The 22,833-nt window shown below is 43.5% G+C and overlaps 1 protein-coding gene across 1 annotated transcript in view; it reads right to left on the bottom strand.

Annotated features, from left to right (window-relative positions):
• Positions 1-16,950, bottom strand: part of LOC124553226 — a 101,993-nt gene extending 85,043 nt beyond the window's left edge. The window contains exons 1-2 of the mRNA XM_047127117.1: positions 16,777-16,950; positions 7,971-8,226 (exon numbers count right to left, since the gene is read on the bottom strand). Coding sequence (XP_046983073.1) covers positions 7,971-8,226; positions 16,777-16,936 — 416 coding nt within the window. The 5' untranslated portion in view covers positions 16,937-16,950. The remainder of the gene's footprint in view (positions 1-7,970; positions 8,227-16,776) is intronic.
• Positions 16,951-22,833: the final 5,883 nt, after the last annotated feature.

Below are 22,833 nucleotides of genomic sequence, written 5' to 3'. Positions count from 1 at the left end.
ATTAGATCCCAGAGAATATCAGTACCCTGTTCTTCCAGACTTCTCCATGCTTCTATTGGGATTTGGTCAGCTCCTAGGGCCTCCCATTTTTAATTTTCTTCATCGCATGTTGGACTTCTTTCCTACTTATACTTTGGGTCATTCTTTCATTTATATCTCCTTACTCATACTTCTCTCATACATTTTCCTCATTCAATAGCCTTTGAAAGTACTTCCACCACCTATTCAGGATTTTCTCAAGGTCGTATAATACTACACCTGATTTATCCTTTATTGGCCTCACTGATGTTATGTCCTTGGTCGCCTTATCTCTTGCTTTAGCTATCCGTAGGAGTTGCCTGTCGTCCTGTCTTCTTTCCAGCTCTTCATACGCCTCTTCCAAGACAGAAACATGCACACCAAAATGCCGTGGCTGACATCTTATCATTCCGAGAACGAGGTGCCGGAGAAAAGAAAATGTCAAAACTGAAGCAGTGAGTACAACTCGTGAGTCATGTCTCCATAGAATAATTTTATTTGGAACTCCTCCAGATGGTGTTTGCATACAAAAAAGGGAACTGTGAGTCCTTCTGGATGCCAAACGATTTTGTTGTTTAGTTATTTATTCCCCAATCTTGTTTCAGCGACAAATGTCGCCTTCATTAATGGGTCATGGGGTCTTTATATCTAAAACGTGCAGAGAATAGCAGAGTTATAAAACACTGTAAAACATTATTATATGTGTACTGTTTGTTTTATAAGTACTGTTTTCCGTGAGTACTTTCATAATACCTTATTTATTATACAGTACGGCATGGTTTTAAGGTTGTTGTTGGTGTTTGGGGCATATTTTCTGTGTGCCTCTGTTGCCGTTTTTCGCGGCATAGGTTATGTCTTCTGCAACTGTATGAGCGGCTATTACTAAACAAATACAAAAACATTATGTATGTCAGCGTCATACAGTTGGGATTGCCGTAGTGTTGTGGATACAGTTTTGATGTGTACTCGGTTGTTACATAGTTTCTCGTGTACTTATGTTCGCTGCAAGGCTTTCAGTTAATTTTACACACAGAAAAACGTAAGTTTCGCACTTCGTTCATAATCCAAAACATTACGCCGTCTTGCCATTAGCATGTGTCGCGAGAAATGTATCACATGTTACAAGGACGCTATGAAAATTGTAGCGGACGTTCTGACGACTTCTGTTCTTCGTTTATGTCTTTTTGCGTATGTGTGCATTCTGTTATGTGTATATCACTTTCGATATTACTAGAGGTGCTGTTTTTGTTCATTGGGTGTCTTGCGAAAGTGGAATGTGTGCTGTCACTTTTTAGGACTCTGTGTACTTCGTTCGGATATTTTTGATTGTTTCTATGGGTTAGGCCTGACAGCAGTTACATGTAAGCTGGTATATTCCAGCATGCTGAATTTTTCTGAGATTCTTTTGTCTGGTCTTAGCCTTTTATGAACTATGTTGTTTGTTTAGAATGTTATTGGGATCCCTTGCTTTTTCAAGATGTTTCCAGTTCTATGTGATATTTTATTACTGTATGTCAGTGTGTACCATATGTTTCCGTTTCCTGAAGTGATGTGGTCTGCTCTGTTGTCTGTGTGTTTGGCCTGTGGGTTTTCTGATTTTTGCTTGTGCTTTTGAGTGGGTGGCCACTATTTTTATGTTTCATATTTACCTTGCTGTTGAGCTTGTTTATGATATCTGTTTTGTAGTCATTTTCTACAGCAAATTGTTTGATTATACATGGTTCAAATGGCTCTGAGCACTATGGGACTTAACTGCTGTGGTCATCAGTCCCCTAGAACTTAGAACTACTTAAACCTAACTAACCTAATGACATCACACACATCTATGCCCGATGCAGGATTCAAACCTGCGTTCGTAGCAGTCGCGTGGTTCCAGACTGTAGCGCCTAGAACCGCTCGGCCACTCCGGCCGGCTGTGTTTGATTATATTTAGTTCCTGTGTGTACTCTTCAGTTTAAGACCTGTTTATCCTGTGGAGCATGGGTGCAAAGCTGGCATATTTACTGAATGTATGGTGGTTGGATGAGATATAGCAGTGGTTGTGGATGTGGGTTTTCTGAAGATGGAAAAATAATGTTGGTGCTTGTTTCTTGTAACTGTAAGATTCAAGATATTTAGATTCTTGTTTTTTTTTCTCTTTCCTTTGTGAAGTGGGACTGAGGTAGTACTGTGTTGATGTTGCTGCGTAGCTCTTCAACTGTTTTGTGTTTCATCTATAAGACAATTATGTCATCCTCGTATCGGTACCAGTCAATTATTTTGTACTCATCTTGTTTTAAAAAGTTGTTGAATATTGTGTTCTCTATACGATCCAAGAATATGCCTATTAATTTCCCACTGAGGGGATATCCCATGGTTAGCCCCTCTTTTTGCAAACAGGAGTTGTTGCTGAAAGTGAAGTAGTTTTGTTCAGTGATTAGACTAAGAATGGATGAGATTTCATTTACTTGTCTTTCTGTGAATTTCTTGTACTTTAGCTGTTGTTCTATAGTGTTTATAGTTTCTTCTGTGAGTATGTGTGTGTACATGTCAGAAGATACAAGTTTTGCTGTTGGGGGGATGTTCTTAAATTTCTCTATTATGTCTTCTGGCGTTTTGAAGCTTCTGTTGTTTGTGTATGTGTATGTTTTCTCTAGGAATGTGTACATGTGTCTCTCTGAAGTCCACCGCTGGCCTGACTAGAGTGAGAAGTTTGTGGACCTTTGGGAGGCCTGTTAAGAGTGGAGCCTTAGGATTCCTTTGTATCATTCTTTTTGTCTGGTTCTGTGTGAGGATGCGTGTGATGCTTTTTATTAATGTCTATGGGTTCCTTTGATATCTTTGTGTTGGATAATCACTTAGGTTGGTCATTTTATTCTATCTCAGAAGTTTTTCTGTTTATATCAACAACAACAGAAGAAAATTATCACATACAAAAAGCAATAGTGGAAGGGAAAAACGTAATAAACGAAGAAACAACACTTTTCAACGACACAATCTTCACTGCTCTGAGAGAACTGATGCACGACAGACAACAGAAAGCACACACTTGGAAAAGAACCACTCGCCCATCACACAGACACACATAAATGAGGAACGGAAGTCGTCAGAACTTGCACTTAAATTTTCATAACCTTCTTGCAACGTGTGATATATTTCTCACGAGACACGCCAGCCGCAAGTTGGCGTAACGTTATGCATTGTGAAAGAAGTGCGACAGTTATGTTTTTCTGTGTATGGAACTAGCTGCAAGCCGTCCAGCGAACATGAGTACACGAGAAACTATGTAACAACCTAGTACACACCAAAACTGTACCCACAACACTACCGTAATCCCAACCGCATAACGCTGACATACGTAAGTTCACGTTTTCGTATTTGTTTAGTTATAGTCGCTCACACAGTTGCAAATGACATGATTTATGTTGAGAAAAACGGCAACTGAAAAACACAGAAAATATGCCCCAAACACCAACAAGAATCTTAAAACCACGCTTTAATGTATAATAAATAAGCTATTATGAAAGTACCCACAGAACACAATATTTAAAAAACAAACAGTAAACATGTAATAACGTTTTACACCGTTTTATATCTGTGCTATTTTCTGCCTGTTTCACATTGATGGCGATATTTGTCTCTGAAACTAACATGGGCAATGAATAAATAAATAAATGAACAACAAATATATTTTGCATCATGGCGGACCGACAATGCCCACATCGACACTACAGTTGGTGTGAGAAGTGTCCGCAGAAGGAGGAGGACTGGGTCTGAGTGCCGGCCTGACACACAGTTTCCATCTGTCAGCAAGATTCAGGTTTCAGGTTAGTGAGAAATAACGTTATTTCTGTTATAATTACAATTGTCGTAGTTATCTGTCGTTGTCATTGTTAATTCGGAGACCGGTTTGATGCCGCTCTCCATGCTACAGTATCCTGTGCGAGCCCCTCCACTACTGCAGCCTGCATTCGTCTGAACCTGTTTGCTGTACTCATCACTCGGTGTCCCTCTACAAGTTTTTCTCCCCACACTACTTCTCCATTACCAAACTGACGATTCGCTGACGTCCCAGGAGGTGTTCTGTCAACTGATCCCTTCTTTCAGTCAAGTTGTGGCATATTTTTTAGCCGGTCGAAGTGGCCGTGCGGTTAAAGGCGCTGCAGTCTGGAACCGCAAGACCGCTAAGGTCGCAGGTTCGAATCCTGCCCCGGGCATGGATGTTTGTGATGTCCTTAGGTTAGTCAGGTTTAACTAGTTCTAAGTTCTAGGAGACTAATGACCTCAGCAGTTGAGTCCCATAGTGCTCAGAGCCATATTTTTTACTGTCTCTAATTCGATTCAGTATCTTCTCATTAATTAAATCATCTAAACACCTATTCTTCAGCAGTTCGCTCTAGCACTACATCTCAGTAACTCATATTCTCTTCTTGTGTCAGCTGCTTACCATCCATGTTTCACTCCATGCAAGACTACACTCGTGACAAGTACCTTAAGAAATGACTGCCTAAAGGTCAAATTTATGTTAAACAGCAAGAAAATTACACTTTTCCAAAGATGTTTTCCAAGCCCTAGCCAATTTTATATCCTGTCTACTTCGGCTGCAAATAATTATGTTGCTGCCTGAATGGGACAATTCATCTACTGCTTTAGAGTGTTCCTTCCTAATCTAATTACCCTTTTGAGTGTGACAGGTCAACGTTTCAGCAGTCTTATTAGCTTGCTTAGTAAGAAATGAATATGTTGAGATGAATTTCACTACTTAATACACACATCAAAAAATAGATTGCATCACATCAGTTCCGAGAGTTCCCGAACCTGTACAGAAAATTGGAATAGATATCAACATAAACGTCATTTCCGCCCTTTTTATTGCTCATGAAAACCACACGTTGCACGTTGTTCCACCATACAGCGAGACCTTCAGAGGTGGTGGTCTAGATTGCTGTGCACACTGGTACCTCTAATACCCAGTAGCACGTCCTCTGGCATTGATACATGCCTGTATTCGTCGTGGCGTGCTATCCACAAGTTCTTCAAGGCACTGGTGGTTCAGATTGTCTCACTCCTCAACGGCGAATCGGCGTAGATCCCTCAGATTGGTTGGTGGGTCACGTACCGCGCTGCACCGTGTCGTGGTTCCAAAGATGGACTTCGCCACGGACATCGGGAGTGAAGTTGCGCATTATGCAGCCGACTGCGCACAGTTTCAGTTGTAACAGGACGTCCTGTGGCTGCACGAAAAGCGTTATTCAACATAGTGGCGTTGCTGTAAGGGTTTCTCCGAGCCATAATCCGTAGGTAGCGGTTATCCATTGAAGTAGTAGTAGTCTCTCTGTATCTCCTCCATGTCCGAACAACATCGCTTTGGTTCACTCCAAGAAGCCTGGACACTTTTCCTCATCAGAGCCCTTCCTGGCACAAAGTAACAATGCGGACGCGACCGAACCGCGGTATTAACCGTGTAGGCATGGTTGAACTACAGACAACACCAGCCGTGTACCTCCTTCCTGGTGGAACGACTGGAACTGTCGGATCCCTTCCGTCTAATAAGCGCTGCTCATGCACGGTTGTTTACGTCTTTGGGCGGATTTAGTGACATCTCTGAACAGTCGAAGGGACTGTAACTGTGATACAATATCCATAATCAACGTCTATCTTCAGCAGTTCTGGGAACTGGGGTGATGCAAAACTTTTTTTCATGTGTGTATGACGGAGACATAACCATATTTGACAGAAAATGAAACTAAGTAAATGAATTATTGTTCGATGATCGACAGAGCACGAAAATAATATCACAACGGAAACATTTTCCCAATGTTGTGCAGATGTTACGAATTTAATCACAACCCATCATATCTCAGCGTAAGAACATAAATTCTAGTCCGTGATTATGTAAATAGTAGTTACAGAACATCAGGAACGTTTTCCTTTATGATATTAAAATGGCATTATATGCAAATGAGGAACTAAGACTGGAAATTTATGTATGTTCAGTGAACAGTACACATATGCCTCTAACAGCAATAACAACACTAGGGTGGCGATCGTAAAACGGTATGTCTTTTGTAGAAAGAAAGTAATCCGCCGATTATGGTACACCATTTATGAGTGAAATTAAAAACGAACAAAGTGTGCTTGAAGTCACCAACTACAAAGTTATTTGCCAACTGATGCTTATCATAGACGAGTTAAGTGTTGGCTAAAAGTGTACAAAACGCAGACCTTCTGGAAAGCATGAACTAATCTCATCAGACGAAATGCTATGCCTCCACTTAATTGAGCACAGAGGTCGCTTTGGAGGGCTGGATGCCGTGCTGCAGGGGAGGAACCAGGCGGTCACGTGACGCTCCACCGTTGACGTCAGTGGTGACGGTGAGGTGACAATCGCAGTGTGTACGTGCCAGTCGCTGGCGTGGGATCAGGGCGGTCACCTGCGTCGACGTGGAGATGTCGAGAATTGGCAGAAAGGAATTTTTGCGTTTCGTCATGTCCACGACCACACCACTAGTAAAGTTACACGATCTGTTGGTCTATCAATGTGGACTGTCCAAGTATCTGGAACGAATGGTGAACCACTCGTAGTGGTGTGAGGCAGTGGCGTAAAAAGATCCTAGCCGACAGGGCTGTTGACGAGTGTCACTCCAAGTGACTGGCGATCGGTTTCAAACGAGACGCAAATTGCCAATGCCTGGCAAAGCAGCTCCATCTGAACCAGCTGCCTAGCAATCGTTCGGAAGGCGGCTGCACAGACTTGACATTTGGAGTCAGCGACCGTCGCTCACACAGACACACACAGCTGCGCGGCTTGAGTGGGCCAAACCACACAGAGACATCCACACACACTGGTAGCTCTGCGGGATCTGATGCAGCAGTGGGAGGCCTCGGGCAGATGCTGCATATCTGAAGAAACTTTCGGAACTCTCTTCCCCGCCGAGTTGACGAAGTCTTCGAGGCTAGAGGCGGTAATACCGTGATGCCATTTCATGATGCTTGGAGCAAAAGTTGGCTTGAATGTGACTGTCTTACTATGAGTTAATGATGTATGGAAAGAATGGGAATCATGCACCAGCTAGTTGTACTTCACAAGTTTATTCGAATCCTTACCTAGGTTTAAACAGATATAAACCTTTCTTCCTTGGAAGAAGTAGTAACGTGTGTAAACTTATTGTGTGAAAAGAGAAAACAGGTCATAAAGCTCAGTCAACACTAAAATGACCCATATAAATGCTAACGTATAGCCACATGGCTTAATGAACAGTAAAGCAAGATAAAAGTGTGAATAAACATCTGACGTGCCACTGGTTGACTGTTCGATTCCTATGGCTTCCATAATTTTACTGTTGCTGACTGCTGCCATGTTAGAGATTTTAATTACGTATATACAGCAAATGTTGTGGAGTATTACTGTAATCTGGTGGTGCAGGGTGTCGGCTCTATAATTGCTTCTTTCGAAAAGTAATTAATTTAGCCACTTGCAGTGTTTATTGTTCACTTTTGAACTAATTTACAACTAACAACGATATCGAGCTACAGCTGTTGTCAACTCAAACGACGCTTTACTTTTATTGATTTTTGATAATACGGTTGGGAAATAGGAATATAAATTCAATTTTAGTAAGGCAAGCAGTCTGGATGAAAAGCTTTTATTGTTAGTTACCGCTTTCAGTCTTTGACTGTCATCATCAGATGATTTACTGTCTGCTGTAGCGATATGAGGAGACAACGAGCGGAGAGAGACGTATGCCACGAGGCACATTCCATTGACTGCTCGGTGGAAAGTGTCAACAGAATAGGCGGCGGCAGAAGGTATTAGCGCGCTTCCTCTTTGGGTCTCACAAATGTGCCCTTATTGGCTGATAGTTAGTATCGCAAAATAGGAAAAGTAGGTGACAGTATTGAGAATAAATTTAAGGATAGGAGAAAGAGTTAGTTGTACGGTTAGTAGTAATGGCGTCGAGTGGTCTACATACCTCGGTACACAGCGGGAGTCGATACAGTCGTCAGCGATCCGGCAGTCGAGCTCCTCGAGGATATCCGCGGATTCGGGCCACGAGAGGCGGCGGAGCTGCGCCAGGGCGCCGGCGCACCCCCCTCCCTCCTCCGCTCCACCTGCTGGCGGCGGCGGCAGTCCGGAGTCCCTGAGGCGGTCTGCCAGGCGCTGCGCAGCTGACCACGCGGGGGACGGCTGCTCCAGGCTGTCGCACTTTGCGATCCCCGGTGACCAAGCTGCAAAACGTTCGTCAGTCACCTCGAGGTCTGCACTCTGACTCACGAGCTTCCATGGGCTACTCATATGCACATCAGTACCAGCAGCTACTGAAAGTGAAACACTAAGAGAGCTGCAGCGAACGATAAGCGACACGGCGTGAGGTGTGCTGCACACTTTTACAAGCAAAAGGTCAACAAGTCAGATGACTGTCAGCACGGCGGCCACTGCTGCGGCTCCCCTTACCGAGGAAGCGGGAAGAGCTGCGCCGACAGTACAACACTGGGCACTGTGCCGTCATTCCGTATGAGCCGAAGTTCTGACTGCAGCGTCGGTGTGGACGACCCGTGCATCGAGGCCCTGAGCAGAGCGGAGAATGCCACGTTGCACTCTCGCCCATCTCACGGGGAACCACTCGGTATACAATACGTAATTGGTTACACTGATCGCAGCTGTTACATTTCTGAGTCCTTGAGACAGCTCGCTTGCGATATTTTCGACATCCTTTCAACAAAATTATTTAATGTCGCATGTCAGCCATGCTGTTCTGCCCCAGCTTGACAGAGTTAGCACCGCTACCACAGGAACGTGCGATGTACCTGGCTAGGCGCAGACAGTAATATTTAAGTCAAAATCACACTTATCGTTAACTGGTTTGATTGGCGAGATTGGGAATAAGACATATGGACCCGCGCTCATAAACCTTTGCAGAACGCCAGAGCAGATACAGTCTTACGTTGGTGTCAGAGCTGGCAGTGCGGGGCTGGAGAGGAGACTCCAGGCTGGCCGAGAGGCAGCTGGGCTGCAGGCGGCAGGGCGCTCCAGACTGGAGCGGCAGCCGGTGGGAGCCATTCCTGGTGACTTCAGATCTCCAGTCCAGGCTGGGCCGTGAATGACGACCCCGGGCATTCTGTACTCTCATCTTCTGGAGCGCCGCACACTTAGCCTGTCTCATCACAGTCTACCTGCCAAGTACTGCGTCACAGTCAAATAACTGCAGCCTGAAAAGATGGAATTCCCAATGATGTAATCGGCATACCACTCTCCTCTCGCTTTAATCTCTGGGATCCGCCTCTGAGCTGTATTTTCCTCTTAGCTGTAGCCGTGTTTACCCAGGGTATCTCGTTATGTAAGTAGCAGAGGCGCTGCCATTCGTTGTTCTGTACACTTCAGAGGCAGTAGTTGCACTTCTGTCCCTTTGTACTTGTGTGGGAACGTTCAGCGCTTACGGAGCAGGGAGAAAACAAATGTAATAGCTAAGTACTCATCAAATGTTGAGATCATTTTAGAAATAATCGAACTGAAATTGTCAACCGATGTGCAAGTGCGGTTGACATACGGCTCCTCGCCGTAAATAAAGCAGCAATGAAGGCACTGAGTGGCAGAGAGTGGCTTTGCACTAGAAAGTGCTTATCTGTTCTCATCTGCCAGAAACTTTGCGGCATGGTCTCTGGACACACAAAAAGTATCTCTCTAGATGAAACACCCTAAAGCTTCGAAGGGAACTATGAAATTCAGAGGCCGCCGCCTCAGCTCGAGTTAAGGCAAGCGTAAACAAGCCGAGGAAAGGCATCCTCCACGTGTGTTAATGTAAATGGACGTAAAAGCAACATTTGTATTTCCTGCTTCACTCCTACCAATAGCCCATTTAGTTTTCCGTGTTTGCTGTTAGCTAAGAGTAAAGGCACAAGCTGTACATGCCTTGGCATGTCAGATCTAACGTCATTCGACGACCCACATTTTGCCTACCGTGCTAACACAACACTGGCTGCAGATGCCAACAGGGGGTGGGACTGAAGGTATCAAATGTTGTCGACAGCACGAGGCTACGGAGTGTAGCTGAACTGCTTAGTCGACGAGTAACTCACGATAGTGCTACAGTGCTAATGGTGATACAAAGCAGAGCAATGGCAACGATAAACAAAGCAAACATTGCGTTATATCTTCAGTAACAGTAGCCGAAGTTGAGATTCCGTGAGAAAGAATCCCAAGAAATTTCGCTGAGTGAGAAAGAAGTGGCGGATGAAGGATTAGCCTTTTTGCAAATGAGTCAGTGGAATGGGTGGTGTCGTGCGAACAATGTACAAAAGGCGTATAGTGGTGGTGACACGTGCACGGCAATAGAAAGAAAGTGTTACTGAGACAGGTGTGGGGCACTTCAACGCCGCTGTCGGACAGGGAGCCACAGTTGCCGTTCCAGTGAACGTACTGAAGGACAGTCGTTGTCCTAGGAGTTGGTACTAAACGTAATTTTGTATTTGAAAATCATCCGTGGCGTAGGAAAACAACAATTACGAATATACACTACTGGCCATTAAATTGCTACACCAAGAAGAAATGCAGATGATAAACGGGTATTCATTGGACAAATAGATTATACTAGAATTGACAGTGATTACATTTTCACGGAATTTCTGTGCATAGATCCTGAAAAATCAGTACCCAGAAAAACCACCTCTGGCCGTAATAACGGCCTTGATACGCCTGGGCATCGAGTCAAATAGAGCGTGGAAGGCGTGTACATGTACAGCTGCCCATGCAGCTTCAACACGATACCACAGTTCATCAAGAGTAGTGACTGGCGTATTGTGACGAGCCAGTTGCTCGGCCACTATTGACCAGAGGTTTTCAGTTGGTGAGAGATCTGGAGAATGTGCTGGCCATGGCAGCAGTCGAACATTTTCTGTATCCAGAATGGCCCATATGGGACCTGCAACATACGGTCGTGCATTATCCTGCTGAAATGTAGAGTTTCGCAGGCATCGAATGAAGGGCAGAGCCACTGGTACTAACACATCTGAAATGTAACGTCCACTCTTCAAAGTGCCGTCAATGCGAACAAGAGGTGACCGAGATGTGTAACCAATGGCACCCCATTCCATCACGCCAGGTGATACGCCAGTGTGGCGATGACGAATACACACTTCCAATGTGCGTTCAGTGCGATGTCGCCAAACACGTATGCGACCATCATGATGCTGTAAACAGAACCTGGATTCATCCGAAAAAATGAAGTTTTGCCATGCTGCTGCAAACGTCGTCGATCTGTTCGTGCAGATGGTTGTTGTATTACAAACGTCCCCACCTGTTGACTCAGGGATCGAGACGTGGCTGCACGATCCGTTACAGCCATGCCTGTCATCTCGACAGCTAGTGATACGAGGCCGTTGGGATCCAGCACGGCGTTCCGTATAACCCTCCGGAACCCACCGATTCCATATTCTGTTAACAGTCATTGGATCTCTACCAACGCGAGCAACAATGTCGCGATACGATAAACCGCAATTGCGATAGGCTACAATCCGACCTTTATCAAAGTTGGAAACGTGATGGTACGCATTTCTCCTCCTTACACGAGGCATCACAACAACGTTTCACCAGGCAACGCCGGTCAACTGCTGTTTGTCTATGAAAATCGGTTGAAATCTATCCTCATGTCAGCACGTTGTAGGTGTCGCCACCGGCGCCAACCTTGTGTGAATGCTCTGAAAAGCTAATCATTAGCATATCACAGCATCTTCTTCCTGTCGGTTAAATTTCACGTCTGTAGCACGTCATCTTCGCGGTGTAGCAATTTTAATGGCCAGTAGTGTATTTTGAAGAAGTTCGCAGAAATATGACCTTTAGTGCATATGAAAAACTACGGTTATGGAACAGACAAGACGCACTTGTCACAAAAACTGATGTTTTCGCGTTTCGAGGATGCTCGATACAATTTACAGGATGTAGATGCTGGTGACCTACTACGTTATCCACATCAAACTGCGCGCGACGTACATATAGTGATTTGAAGAGAAGCGGTGGATGCTTGCTTAACGTCAAACTGTGCTACAGAATTGTAGGGCAATGAAATTTCAAACGAAGCTTGACGATGCACAGCATACTACGGAATCGGCCCAGAAATTTGTAGGGGAGATATTCAAACTTATCTTATCGTAGAGTAAGGAATTTGTTTTCAACTGCAACCAATCTGCGTTTGAAGAGGAAACACATATGAAAGGGACCCTGGAAATTAAAGGTATCAAGAGAATTCTATCAACATCATGGAATATCAATTCGTATACTATTAACTGACTCTTTAACCGGATGGTAAATATGCTGGAACGCTATTCATTGCTCTGCAAGAACTAAGAGGTGCTTTGCGCCCCTTGATCCTCTCTCATGTGAGTGATTTTGGCAAGAGCATTAGGGGATATTTGCATCATAGCTAGCAAAAGTGGGAGAACAGGCGTTAGATAACTGCAACTATGGTATGAACACTGCATTTGGCTAATAGCTCGTCAAAATAAGTTGGTTTTGTTTGATTCGTAGTCTGCGTATAAAAGTCAAACTCCTAAAGCACAAACTATCGCTCCTGGAAAGTGTGTGACATTGCAGTTCATAGCACCTGGAACCACCAGATGAATTCAACCTCCACATGTTTGTCTTTTCTGTGCGTATAAAACATATTATTGCGCTATCTGCATCAACGCCTTAAAGGACAGCCAGTTTCACGGTAAGCTGTTTCGCATTCGGTTGCACGCCATCACTTTCCACCAGTTCTCGTCACCCTGTTACTCCAATGTGATTTCTGTATGCATTCTTCAAGACTGGATGCCTTGCACGCTTCGTAGCTACCAAGGAGCTCGTCTTTGATCTCGATGGTGCGAACCTTTGTGATCACTGAGACGCGCCATTTTTATTCGGTTTCCATGGTCATAGTTAATGGTTTGTTTCTAACATTTCTTGGATGTCGACGATGTCCATTTTGTGAGGTGTAATACATGCACCCCACAGAAGGTTGATCTCTGCGCATCCCAGACTCTCGTTTTCCGTGGATATGGTGTGTCATCACCAGTTAATATTTTTCCGGCAATAATTTTCACTTTCGAATAAGCCTTACTAAAGACTGTTCCTGCGACGTCGCACTTAACAGTTTCCTTGTAAGTCATCTAACAGAGACGTTTAAGAAGCGTGGGGAATCTATTGGACATAAGAATACTTTTTTAGCTTTATCAGTCTCGGAATAACAGAAATTATGCAACATCTTAGCTTTCAGGCAAAATACAGAAAGACAGAACGGCGATATAAGACAAACTCACAATGTTCTTTCCAAGATAAAGTTCTGCAGTGAGTCTGAACTTGCGCTACGTGTACATGATGAAACAGTACAATCTAACAGTCCTAGAATACTTAGGGAACGGGTAAATTTCACTTCCGCGTCAGCTGCGGATGTGAAAGAGCACGTGAACAATTCTGCTGTCTTTTAGGTGCACTCAGTGGTATACAGAAGAATTTATTGGACTGTACGTTACATGTGTGTCAGGACGAAGATAATGCAGAACTAGCGAATACAGATTTTGTGTCTCTGTTAGCAGATGAAACATCTGATGTAGCTTCTAAATTTCAGTTACTGGTAGTATTTCGTTTTCTGTTATCTGCTGAAGAGCCGGTTGAAAGATTTTGCATGTTTTCAAATCAATCGCTTATCAGTGCTACCTCCTTGGCTGATTCAATTAAAGATGTACTCGCCCATGTTGTCCAAGAAACGAAAGAAAACGTAATATCTCAAATTTATGATGGCGCCAGCGTCATGCGTGACCATCATACAGAAATCCAATCAACTGTAATATAAGGGCATAATTTCGTGTATGTCCGCCCCCGGTAGCTGAGTGGTCAGCGCGACAGACTGTCAATTCAAAGGGCCCGGGTTCGATTCCCGGCTGGGTCGGAGATTTTCTCCGCTAAGGGACTTGGGTTGTCCTAATCATCATCATTTCATCCCCATCGACGTGCAGGTCGCCGAAGTGGCGTCAAATCGAAAGACTTGCACCAGGCGAACGGTCTACCCGACGGGAGGCCCTCGTCACACGACATTTCATTTCATTTCGTGTACTACGTACATTGTTATGAACACTCACTGAACTTAATTTTTGCCCAAGCGACAAGTCGAAACAAACAAATGAAACCGTTTTTCAGAACTACTGCGGAGGTAGTAATACTTTTCTGTCATTCACCTCGAAAAGTGGCTGTTCCAGATGCAGTTGTGAAACAAAGAATCCCACACGGATCAGCCATTACATGGAACTTTAAATCGTGAAAAGTGCTCACAGTTAATGTGAATAGAGAGGACACTCCAGAATGTCTTAAACACATTGAAGATATCAGCAGCCAGACAACAAATGTAAATCAAACATGTGGTCTAAGGATAAAACTCTATCACACAAAAATTTCCGTTCGGCTAGGGATATCTTATAAAAATAACTAGCTGACAAACCCAGCAATGTACAGGTATTCATTTGGCAATTTGCTATGAGAAATGAAAACAAAAATTGAACTGTGTTTTTCTGTAATATCGAAAAAATTTCATTTATATGTATTCATGAAAACACTTAAAATTACGAAACGAAATATGCATAATTTCCAGAAGTGTAAGCACAGCTTATTTTCATGTCTAGACCGCGATTCTGTAAACGTCTGCATAGACTCTTCGCAGCCCTACAGGTGGCTAATGTTTTCGCCTACAGCCATTTGCGCTTCGCAGCTGAACGATGATGAAAGCTCTGCCAGGTATCGGGGATTTCTCTTAAGTGGACTCGACTCTGTGTGTGTCTCAGCTCTAACGAATAAATGTATTAAAAATTCATACATGACGCGGCAATTCTTCACACAGCTCATCACTCACGACGCGACATCTCCTGGTCCTTGCGTCATGCAATGACACGACTTTGCAGGTACATTCCCTGGTGTACGACGGTACTGTGTGCAGAATGTGCTGCGAACAGGGGTGGTAGGGAAGAGGCAGTAAATTTAGACGTCGTGCATTATGAGGCAATTTGTCGTGCACTCACTGTTTATGACGTTGTGTATCCTGAACTATGATAGATGAGTAGTTATTACCCCCACAGCAATTCATTGCTGGCAGTAAGAGATGTGTGTAGCAAGTTTGGTTGAAATCGGTTCATGAGGGGATGTGGTACACCTGTAAACCACACACACGCACACACACACACACACACACACACACACACACACACACACACACACACACACACACACACACACATACATACATACATACATACATATATCCATTTTTATAATATGTATGTATGCCCTACGTGAACATCTAGTACAGCCAATTTCAAAAATATACCACTGGTCGCGTCTCAATAAAGCAAGCAGCAGCATTATTCCGAAACGAAATTTTTAAAATTAGAGACAATGTTAATGATATCACAGAAGAAACAGAGGTTTGAATTCTGCAGCCACTTGTTGCTCTCTAATTTACTCAAACACCGCTTCTTTCTTTCATTGAAAAATTAGTGTCCTGAAAATGTGCTATCTGCTGTTACGCAGTCCTATCAATTTTTTAAGTAAAGCTGAGTTAAAAACAGAGCTACAGACAATTTAGTCTCGAAATAGGTTTCAAGAAAAGAAAACCGCAGGAGCCCTTATAAAGTTTGTCATTGAAAATAATCTGCAAGAACCTTTTGGCGACGTCAGGAATCTGCTGAAATCAGCGGCTGCTGTCCCATGAGAAGCTGTGAAGCAGAGACGTGTTTCCGCACGTTGTCGCGGATCAAACAGTTTCTTAGAAGTACCAGAGACGAAGATAGGCTGTCTCATCTTGCCATGCTATCTATTGCAAAGAAAACGATTCACAGGTTTCGAAATTTCAACGACAGAGTCATTGATCCATCACGAAAAAGGAGAGGAGGATGGTCTTTTTCTATACGTCTACAGCCGATTCAGCCCTACGAACGTTGTCAGGCTCATTGTAAGGTAATTTTAGAACTACAAAAATATTTTACTTAGTTTAGGAAATTAAACAGTGCAGTGAAGGAAGTGAACTCCGTCGCAGCCACTTCAGGCATCAGCCACCGATGTCTGTGCTGTACCGCTGAGGATACGTCCTCTGCACCGCGATGACACAACGGCGAATGTTAATTTCTGAAGCGCAGAATGCAGTCCACCATTTTCTCTTGTCACTCGGAACTTTCCACTCCTCATTGTGCTTAGCAACGAACGAAATTGTTTTCTTAGTTTGCATTTCATTCTCTTTCTTATCGATGTATCGCTGTACGTTAAGTAGGTAAGACCCGTTTGACATCACTATATTCATTGTGAATTGTTTTTTATTGTAATATCAATGTCCACGATTATGTAGAATACAGAACTATGTAAAATGCGTAAAGGGTGCTATTATGACGAGGTGCGGCAGAAATTATGCAAGAAGGTGCTTTGGTTTTAAAGAATCTACTCGTTGTATTCCTCAACGTCTTACTTCTATCTATTCTCACACATATGAAAAACGTTTTGGGCTCAATTCGCAAATATAGATGCTTAATTTACCGTCTTTCCCAATCGTACTTTATGATATTTTTGACATGCAAAAGGTTATTACAAAGTACATTGACCGAAAAGGGTGAGAATGAAGTGTAGTTTGTCCCCAAGGCGGTCCTTCACTGTCACGGAGAAAACGTATAACCTTTGATAAGAGCATATGTAAGCCAAGGCGCCTGTGCGTGAGTGAAAACTGCACTGTGGATAACGTCTTGTCAGTCTGTACTGCACGAAGAAGCACTTACCTTCATCATCACAGTACAACCATTGCAACATATCTTCAACGTCACTGAGTTCAGAGTCAGTAACATTGTTGATGTGCCAGCAGACGCAATCCAGCACCGAGTAGGTCCCATTTCCTGCAAGCAGAGCTGCCACTGTGGCAATTACGCCCGCCGGCTGCATTGTCCGCTGTCGACACTGGGGAGCAAACAGAAGCAGTGCGCGTCGCAGGGAGCGCGCGCTCAATATGACGGCGGGCGCAGCGGAAGTCTGCCGCAGGACGGCCAAACCACGGGAAGCGTGACGTCTCTCATCCGGGTGACCGCCGTATTCCTGTTTGCCTGGTAGCAATTCACAAAAGTCATCGAGTAAAACAAAAGTGGTATCTGCCCTTCCCCAAGGAAGTGTTGTAGGCGTTCTGCTGTTCCTAATCTACAAAAACGATTTAGGAGGCAATCTGAGCAGCCATTGCTTGCAGATGATGCTCTCTTTTACCATCTAGTAAAGTCATCAGAAGATCAAAGCAATAGCAAAATGATTTAGAGAATTTATCGGTGCGGTACGCAAAGAGGCAGTTGAACATTAATTTTTTTTAATTAAATTTGTGGTAAGAACTTGTGCGATCAAACTGCTGATGTCATCGGTCCCTAAGTTTACAAACTACTTAACCCAACTTAAACTAACTTATGATAAGGATAACACACACACCAATGCCCGAGGGAGGACTCGAACCTCCGACAGGGGGAGCCGCGCGAACCGTGACAAGATGCCACAGACCGTGCAGCAACCCCGCGCGGCATGGCAGCTGATTTTAAACATTGAAAAGTCTTGTGTCACCCACATACGAACTAGAAGGACTCCGTAATATTTCTTTTGCTCGGTGAGTCAGACAAATTCAAAGGGAGCCATTTCAGCTAATGCCAAGGGATTAGAATTAGGGCCAACTTTAATAGGAACGATCAAGCAGAAAATCTTGAGTGGAAGACGAGCCAAAGTCTGTGTTTTGTTTGCAGGACACCTAGAAGATGCAACAAGTCCACTAAAGAGATTGTCAGCTAGGGGTGCTAGAAGCACGCTCCGTCACACACCGCTTGCTGGCATGCTGAGCATTGTTGTAGATATACACGAACATCTCCCTATACTCGCAATAAGTCACAATATGGTGCATGGCGGAAGCTGCCTTCCACCACTACCAGCCATTCCCTCTCCTGTTACGCTGTTAAATACGGCAAGCGAAAAACTACTGTATATTTGCCCCCACGGACACCCTAATTTCTCTGTATTAGTCCTTCTTGCGCCAAATGGACGTTGATGCCCGTGAAATCATTCTGCAGTCAGCTACGAATATCGGTTCTCTAATTTTTTTCTGCAGTGTTCCTCGAAAATAACATTGTCTTCCTTACACGGGTCCCTATTTGGGTTCACAAACCATCTCTACAACACGTGAGTGTTGTTCGAATCTACAGGTAACAAATCAAGCTGCACACCTCTCAATTGCTTCGATGTCTTTCTGTAATAGGACCTGGTGCGGATCCAAAACACTCAAACAGCACTCAAGAATGGGTTGTACTATTGTCCTATATTCTGTCTTCTACAGATTAACCCTACGTTTCCTAAAATTCTCCCAGTCGAAGTCGTGCATTCACCTTCTCTGCTCCATTCTTAAATGCTCATTCCATTTCATATCGCTTTACAACCTTACACAGAGATATTTCATCGATGTGACTGCTAATGCTGTATTCCAGTATTTCTACGTTTATATCCAACTTCACCATCTAGAAATTTTGTGTAAGTCAACTTGTACCGTCCCACAGTCACTCACGAATTACATCTCCCCGTACACCACAGCATCATCAGCTCATCCTGTCTGTCAGATTATGTTCTGCAGCACGCCAAGCTCTCTCGAGTGCAATGTAAGAGGTTCTGTTATTAAGAAATTTGTCTACCACTCGCATATCTAGAAACCTATTGTATACGCTCGTCCATTCGTTAACAGACTGTACTGAGGCACCTTAGCACTTAATCACTGTGGACTGCGAGCCAAATCGCTGCCTCAGGACCTGTCAGTAGTTTTCTTCCGGTGTCGTATTACAGCAGACGTGCGCTCACCCTTCCCTTCCCTCCCCTCCCCAATCCCCCTCCATTCCCCTCCGCCACACTGCTCTCGCCCCATTAAGGATCGTTTCAGGTCTGTGTACAGTAGTGAAAAGCTATCATCAGGGATGGGCCAAAAACCGAATATATTCGATTATAGCTATGTCTTTTTTCAGCAGGGTAACAAACTCCAGCTGAAAAGTATCAGCAGGCCACAGACTACCTTCCAGATTTAACAGACCTGCAGTCTCTCTATTCAAAATGGTTCAAATAGCTCTGGGTACTATGGGACTTAACATCTGAGTCATCAATCCCCTGGAACTTAAAATTAGTGAAACCTAACTAACCTAAGGAGATCACACACATCCATGCCCGAGGCAGGATTGGAACCTGCGACCGTTGCGGTCGCGCGATTCCACACTGAAGCAATTATTCAGAGACAGTCTAAATCGCATTTATTATTATTATTGTTATTATTATTATTATTATTATTATTATGTCGCCAACCGGTTTCAAGCCGACGTAGGGGTCATCTTCTGGGCGTCTACACCGTGAAATTATAGATGTCCGTCAGAAAGACTCCATTATACAACAGCTGAAATTACGTAAATTTTAAACATGTTACCCATTGGTCGACTGCTGGTGGTGTCACTCCTGTCTACATAACTGAGGAAACTATGCGAGACTAACCCTTCGTATGGGCTTAAATAGCGTGCTGAGATGACGTGAATAGATGGTAGCACCAACAGCATTTAATACAGTTTATTATATGTAAATACTAGTCAACTTGGTTTAACATAAATTTAAGTGACAGTAAATAACAGGAAACGGAACCATTACATTTAAAAAGAGTTACAATTATACTGTTAATCATAAAATAATAACATATGTTCAGAAGTCAACTCGTAAAATTCGTAAAAGTATATTACATTATGTGCCATAATATAAAGTAAAACAATTTGTGACACACAAAAACTGGTGTCGTCTTGTATTATAATATATCTATTCGTGGATGTGCGTAGAAAACATTTGAGTCAATTACTAAAACGGCCAATACGGATGGACTACAGCGCCCTCTACTCCTTGTGGTGAGGACGCCGTTGCCATGGACTACAAAGCGTATATCAGGCGCCCTCTAGTCTGTGCAGCGAGGACGCCGTCGTCATGGCAGCAGCGGGTGTGCATGTATGGTGTTATCTTCGCCCTGGTCACGGCGCCCGTTGCTGTGGTAGAGGAATGTCATGGCTCTTCATTCACAGAGAAGTTGTCACCTATTTGAGATTATGGAAATATCGACAATCAAGGATAACCTAAAAAATCTAAAGATAGGATAAAAGTTTATGACACGTTTGTAGTACCCATCAAAGGAATTAAATTATTGAAATAATAAAAGGAAAAGTAAAATCATTGTGTACAAATACTATTCTCGAATAGCTCGAAATTTTTTCTATCGTGGCTCTGTTTTTTCTTTCAGCATCGCTGCCGGATTCCGTTTATTATCTATAAAAATTTCCAGGCTCTCTAGAATATCCTTCATAGACCTATTCGAGTTACATGCAGTATCTTCAGATTATCCCTTATATCGATTTCTGCATGTTTTTCCATATCTAAATGCTGTCCAAAGGGTGATTTATTACGTGCTGTTCCAGTAGTATGTTCTTTAAATCTGGTATTAAAACTTGTCCCTGTTTGCCCGATGTAAATTTTGCTACAGTCTTTACAAGTCAATTTATAAATTCCTGATTTAGGAAGTATTTTGTTTTTAACATCTCCTATACTATGCCTAAGACTATTAGCTAGAACCGCTCGGCCACAGCAGCCGGCAGTCTTTCTATTATTATACTCAGATATCAGAGCTTCCTCAACTCACCAAGTCTCGGTTAAGTTGTAGAAGTGTATCGCTTTTCACCATCACACATAATTTGACTGTTAGTCTATCTAAACCCGTAAATGTAGATCCAGAACCCGGCAGTGACTTTGGGATGGCTGTAGAAGTAGAAAACTTTCGAAGTGTTTTTGGCACGAAAGGACTATCTGTGTAGCATGAGGCAGTATTCAAAGAAGTAGATGACAACGGAGTGTGGTGCATTTAAATCACCAACAGACATTGAAATGTGTGGGAGGAGAGTTTTAATAGTGGATATTAATAGGAAGCTATGATTGAATTAACTTCAGGGGATATGCGAATTTAAATAAAACATTTGGGTGTGGGGAATTTGGGTGCTTTATAATACGTGTTAGCGACTGCTACAGACGGGCTAACATGCTGGTATCTGAATGTAGGAGGAGCAGGTTATAACCTCATGTACTCTCCCTGTGCCAGGAGATGCCATTAGTATCAAGTCCATTGAAGCAGAATTTAGGGATGGTATATCTACTCATATATGTGCTACTTTCTGGACTGAACACTGTACAAGCTGAATTTGACGCTAATATAAAGCAATTTCCCGGAAAACAGTGCTCAACACAACGAGTATAGAATGTATAAATGTAAATAAAGAAAATACAAAATAAATTGTTCTCTCTGCCTCACTGCGTACCAATCCCCACCATTGTACCGCACATAAACGTGCCATGAGCCAGTGCTTACTCGGGAGTCTCCAGCACTGTGCGCGAGACGGCTCTGTGGCGCACGTGTCGACCGGGCAGTGCCGTGGCGAGCTGCCGCCGCGGGCCCCACGTGGCCACTGGCTGGGTGGGGGGCCGCCAGCCCGCCTCCAGAGGAGACCTGCAGGGGCGGGGCCGCAGCCAGCAGCCAGCAGCCAGCTCCCCACCCAGCCAGCCAGCCACGGCCTCCACAGCAGTGCTGGCGCCGCAGCTGGTGAGGGCAGCCAGAGGGGTGGCACGCCACAGCGTGTGGCCCGCAGCAGTCAGCACTTTGATGTTAATACTGAATTATATATAGTTACTCTAACTCAGGGGTAATGTTTTGCGAAGCTGCTGTACATAATTTTTTTAGTTCCTATTGTTCTACCTTGAAGTTTACTTTTTGCTGATATGTAAGGTGTCTATTTTTGAAGAAAAGACATGTGTAACGCAGCACACTGTAAATAACTAGCCACATCTTACAATATTGATTTAAGGAAATCCTCCTTTTTCATCCTTTACATCTGGCTAGTCATTTGTAGTGATTAGGTTCTTTTCTATGAAATAACAATGATATTGTTGAGAATCTTTTTTTATAAAAAAAATGATCGATGTGTATTTTTTAATATATTCATTTTCTATACCATTTAAGCCATCCGGTGTGGCCGAGCGGTTCTGGCGCTTCAGTCTACAACCGCGCGACCGCTATGGTCGCAGGTTCGAGTCCTGCCTCGGGCATGGATGTGTGTGATGTCCTTAGGTTAGTTAGGTTTAGGTAGTTCTAAGTTCTAGGGGACTGACGTCCTCAGACGTTAACTCCCATAGTGCTCAGAGCGATTTGAACCATTCATACCATTTAATCACATATATAATTTCACATTTAATTTCATATACATTTTTAAATTAATAAACTATCTGCTTTTCCCTTTTAATTATGTGCCATATTTGCATTTAATTCCATGTACAAATTGAAAACTAATAATAAACACTCTGTTTTCCCAGTCAACCACTTTTTCGTTTCTAATTTGTTTTCGTCTGTAGATAATATGCGTAGGTGAAAAAAGAACCACACATATACATGTGCACACATGTAGGCACTGAAGAGTAAAAGAAATTGGTTCATGTGGTACAGACTTGACTAATGTCTGAAGTAGTGCTGGAGGGAGCTGACACCTTCAATCCTGCAGGACTGTCCGTAAATCCGCAAGAGAGCCAGAGGGTGGACATCTCTTCTGAACAGCACGTTGCAAGGCGTCCTTGATATACTCAATAATGCTCACGTCTTGGGAGTTCGGTGGCTAGCGGAAGTTTTTAAATTCAGAAGAAAGTTCCTGGAGTCACTCTGTAATAATTCTGGACATGTGGGTTGCCGCATTGCCCCGCTGGCATTGCCCAAATCA

Source organism: Schistocerca americana, chromosome 11 (assembly GCF_021461395.2).
Source record: "Schistocerca americana isolate TAMUIC-IGC-003095 chromosome 11, iqSchAmer2.1, whole genome shotgun sequence".
Classification (NCBI taxonomy): domain Eukaryota; kingdom Metazoa; phylum Arthropoda; class Insecta; order Orthoptera; family Acrididae; genus Schistocerca; species Schistocerca americana.
This window is presented reverse-complemented; position numbering and strand designations above follow the sequence as displayed.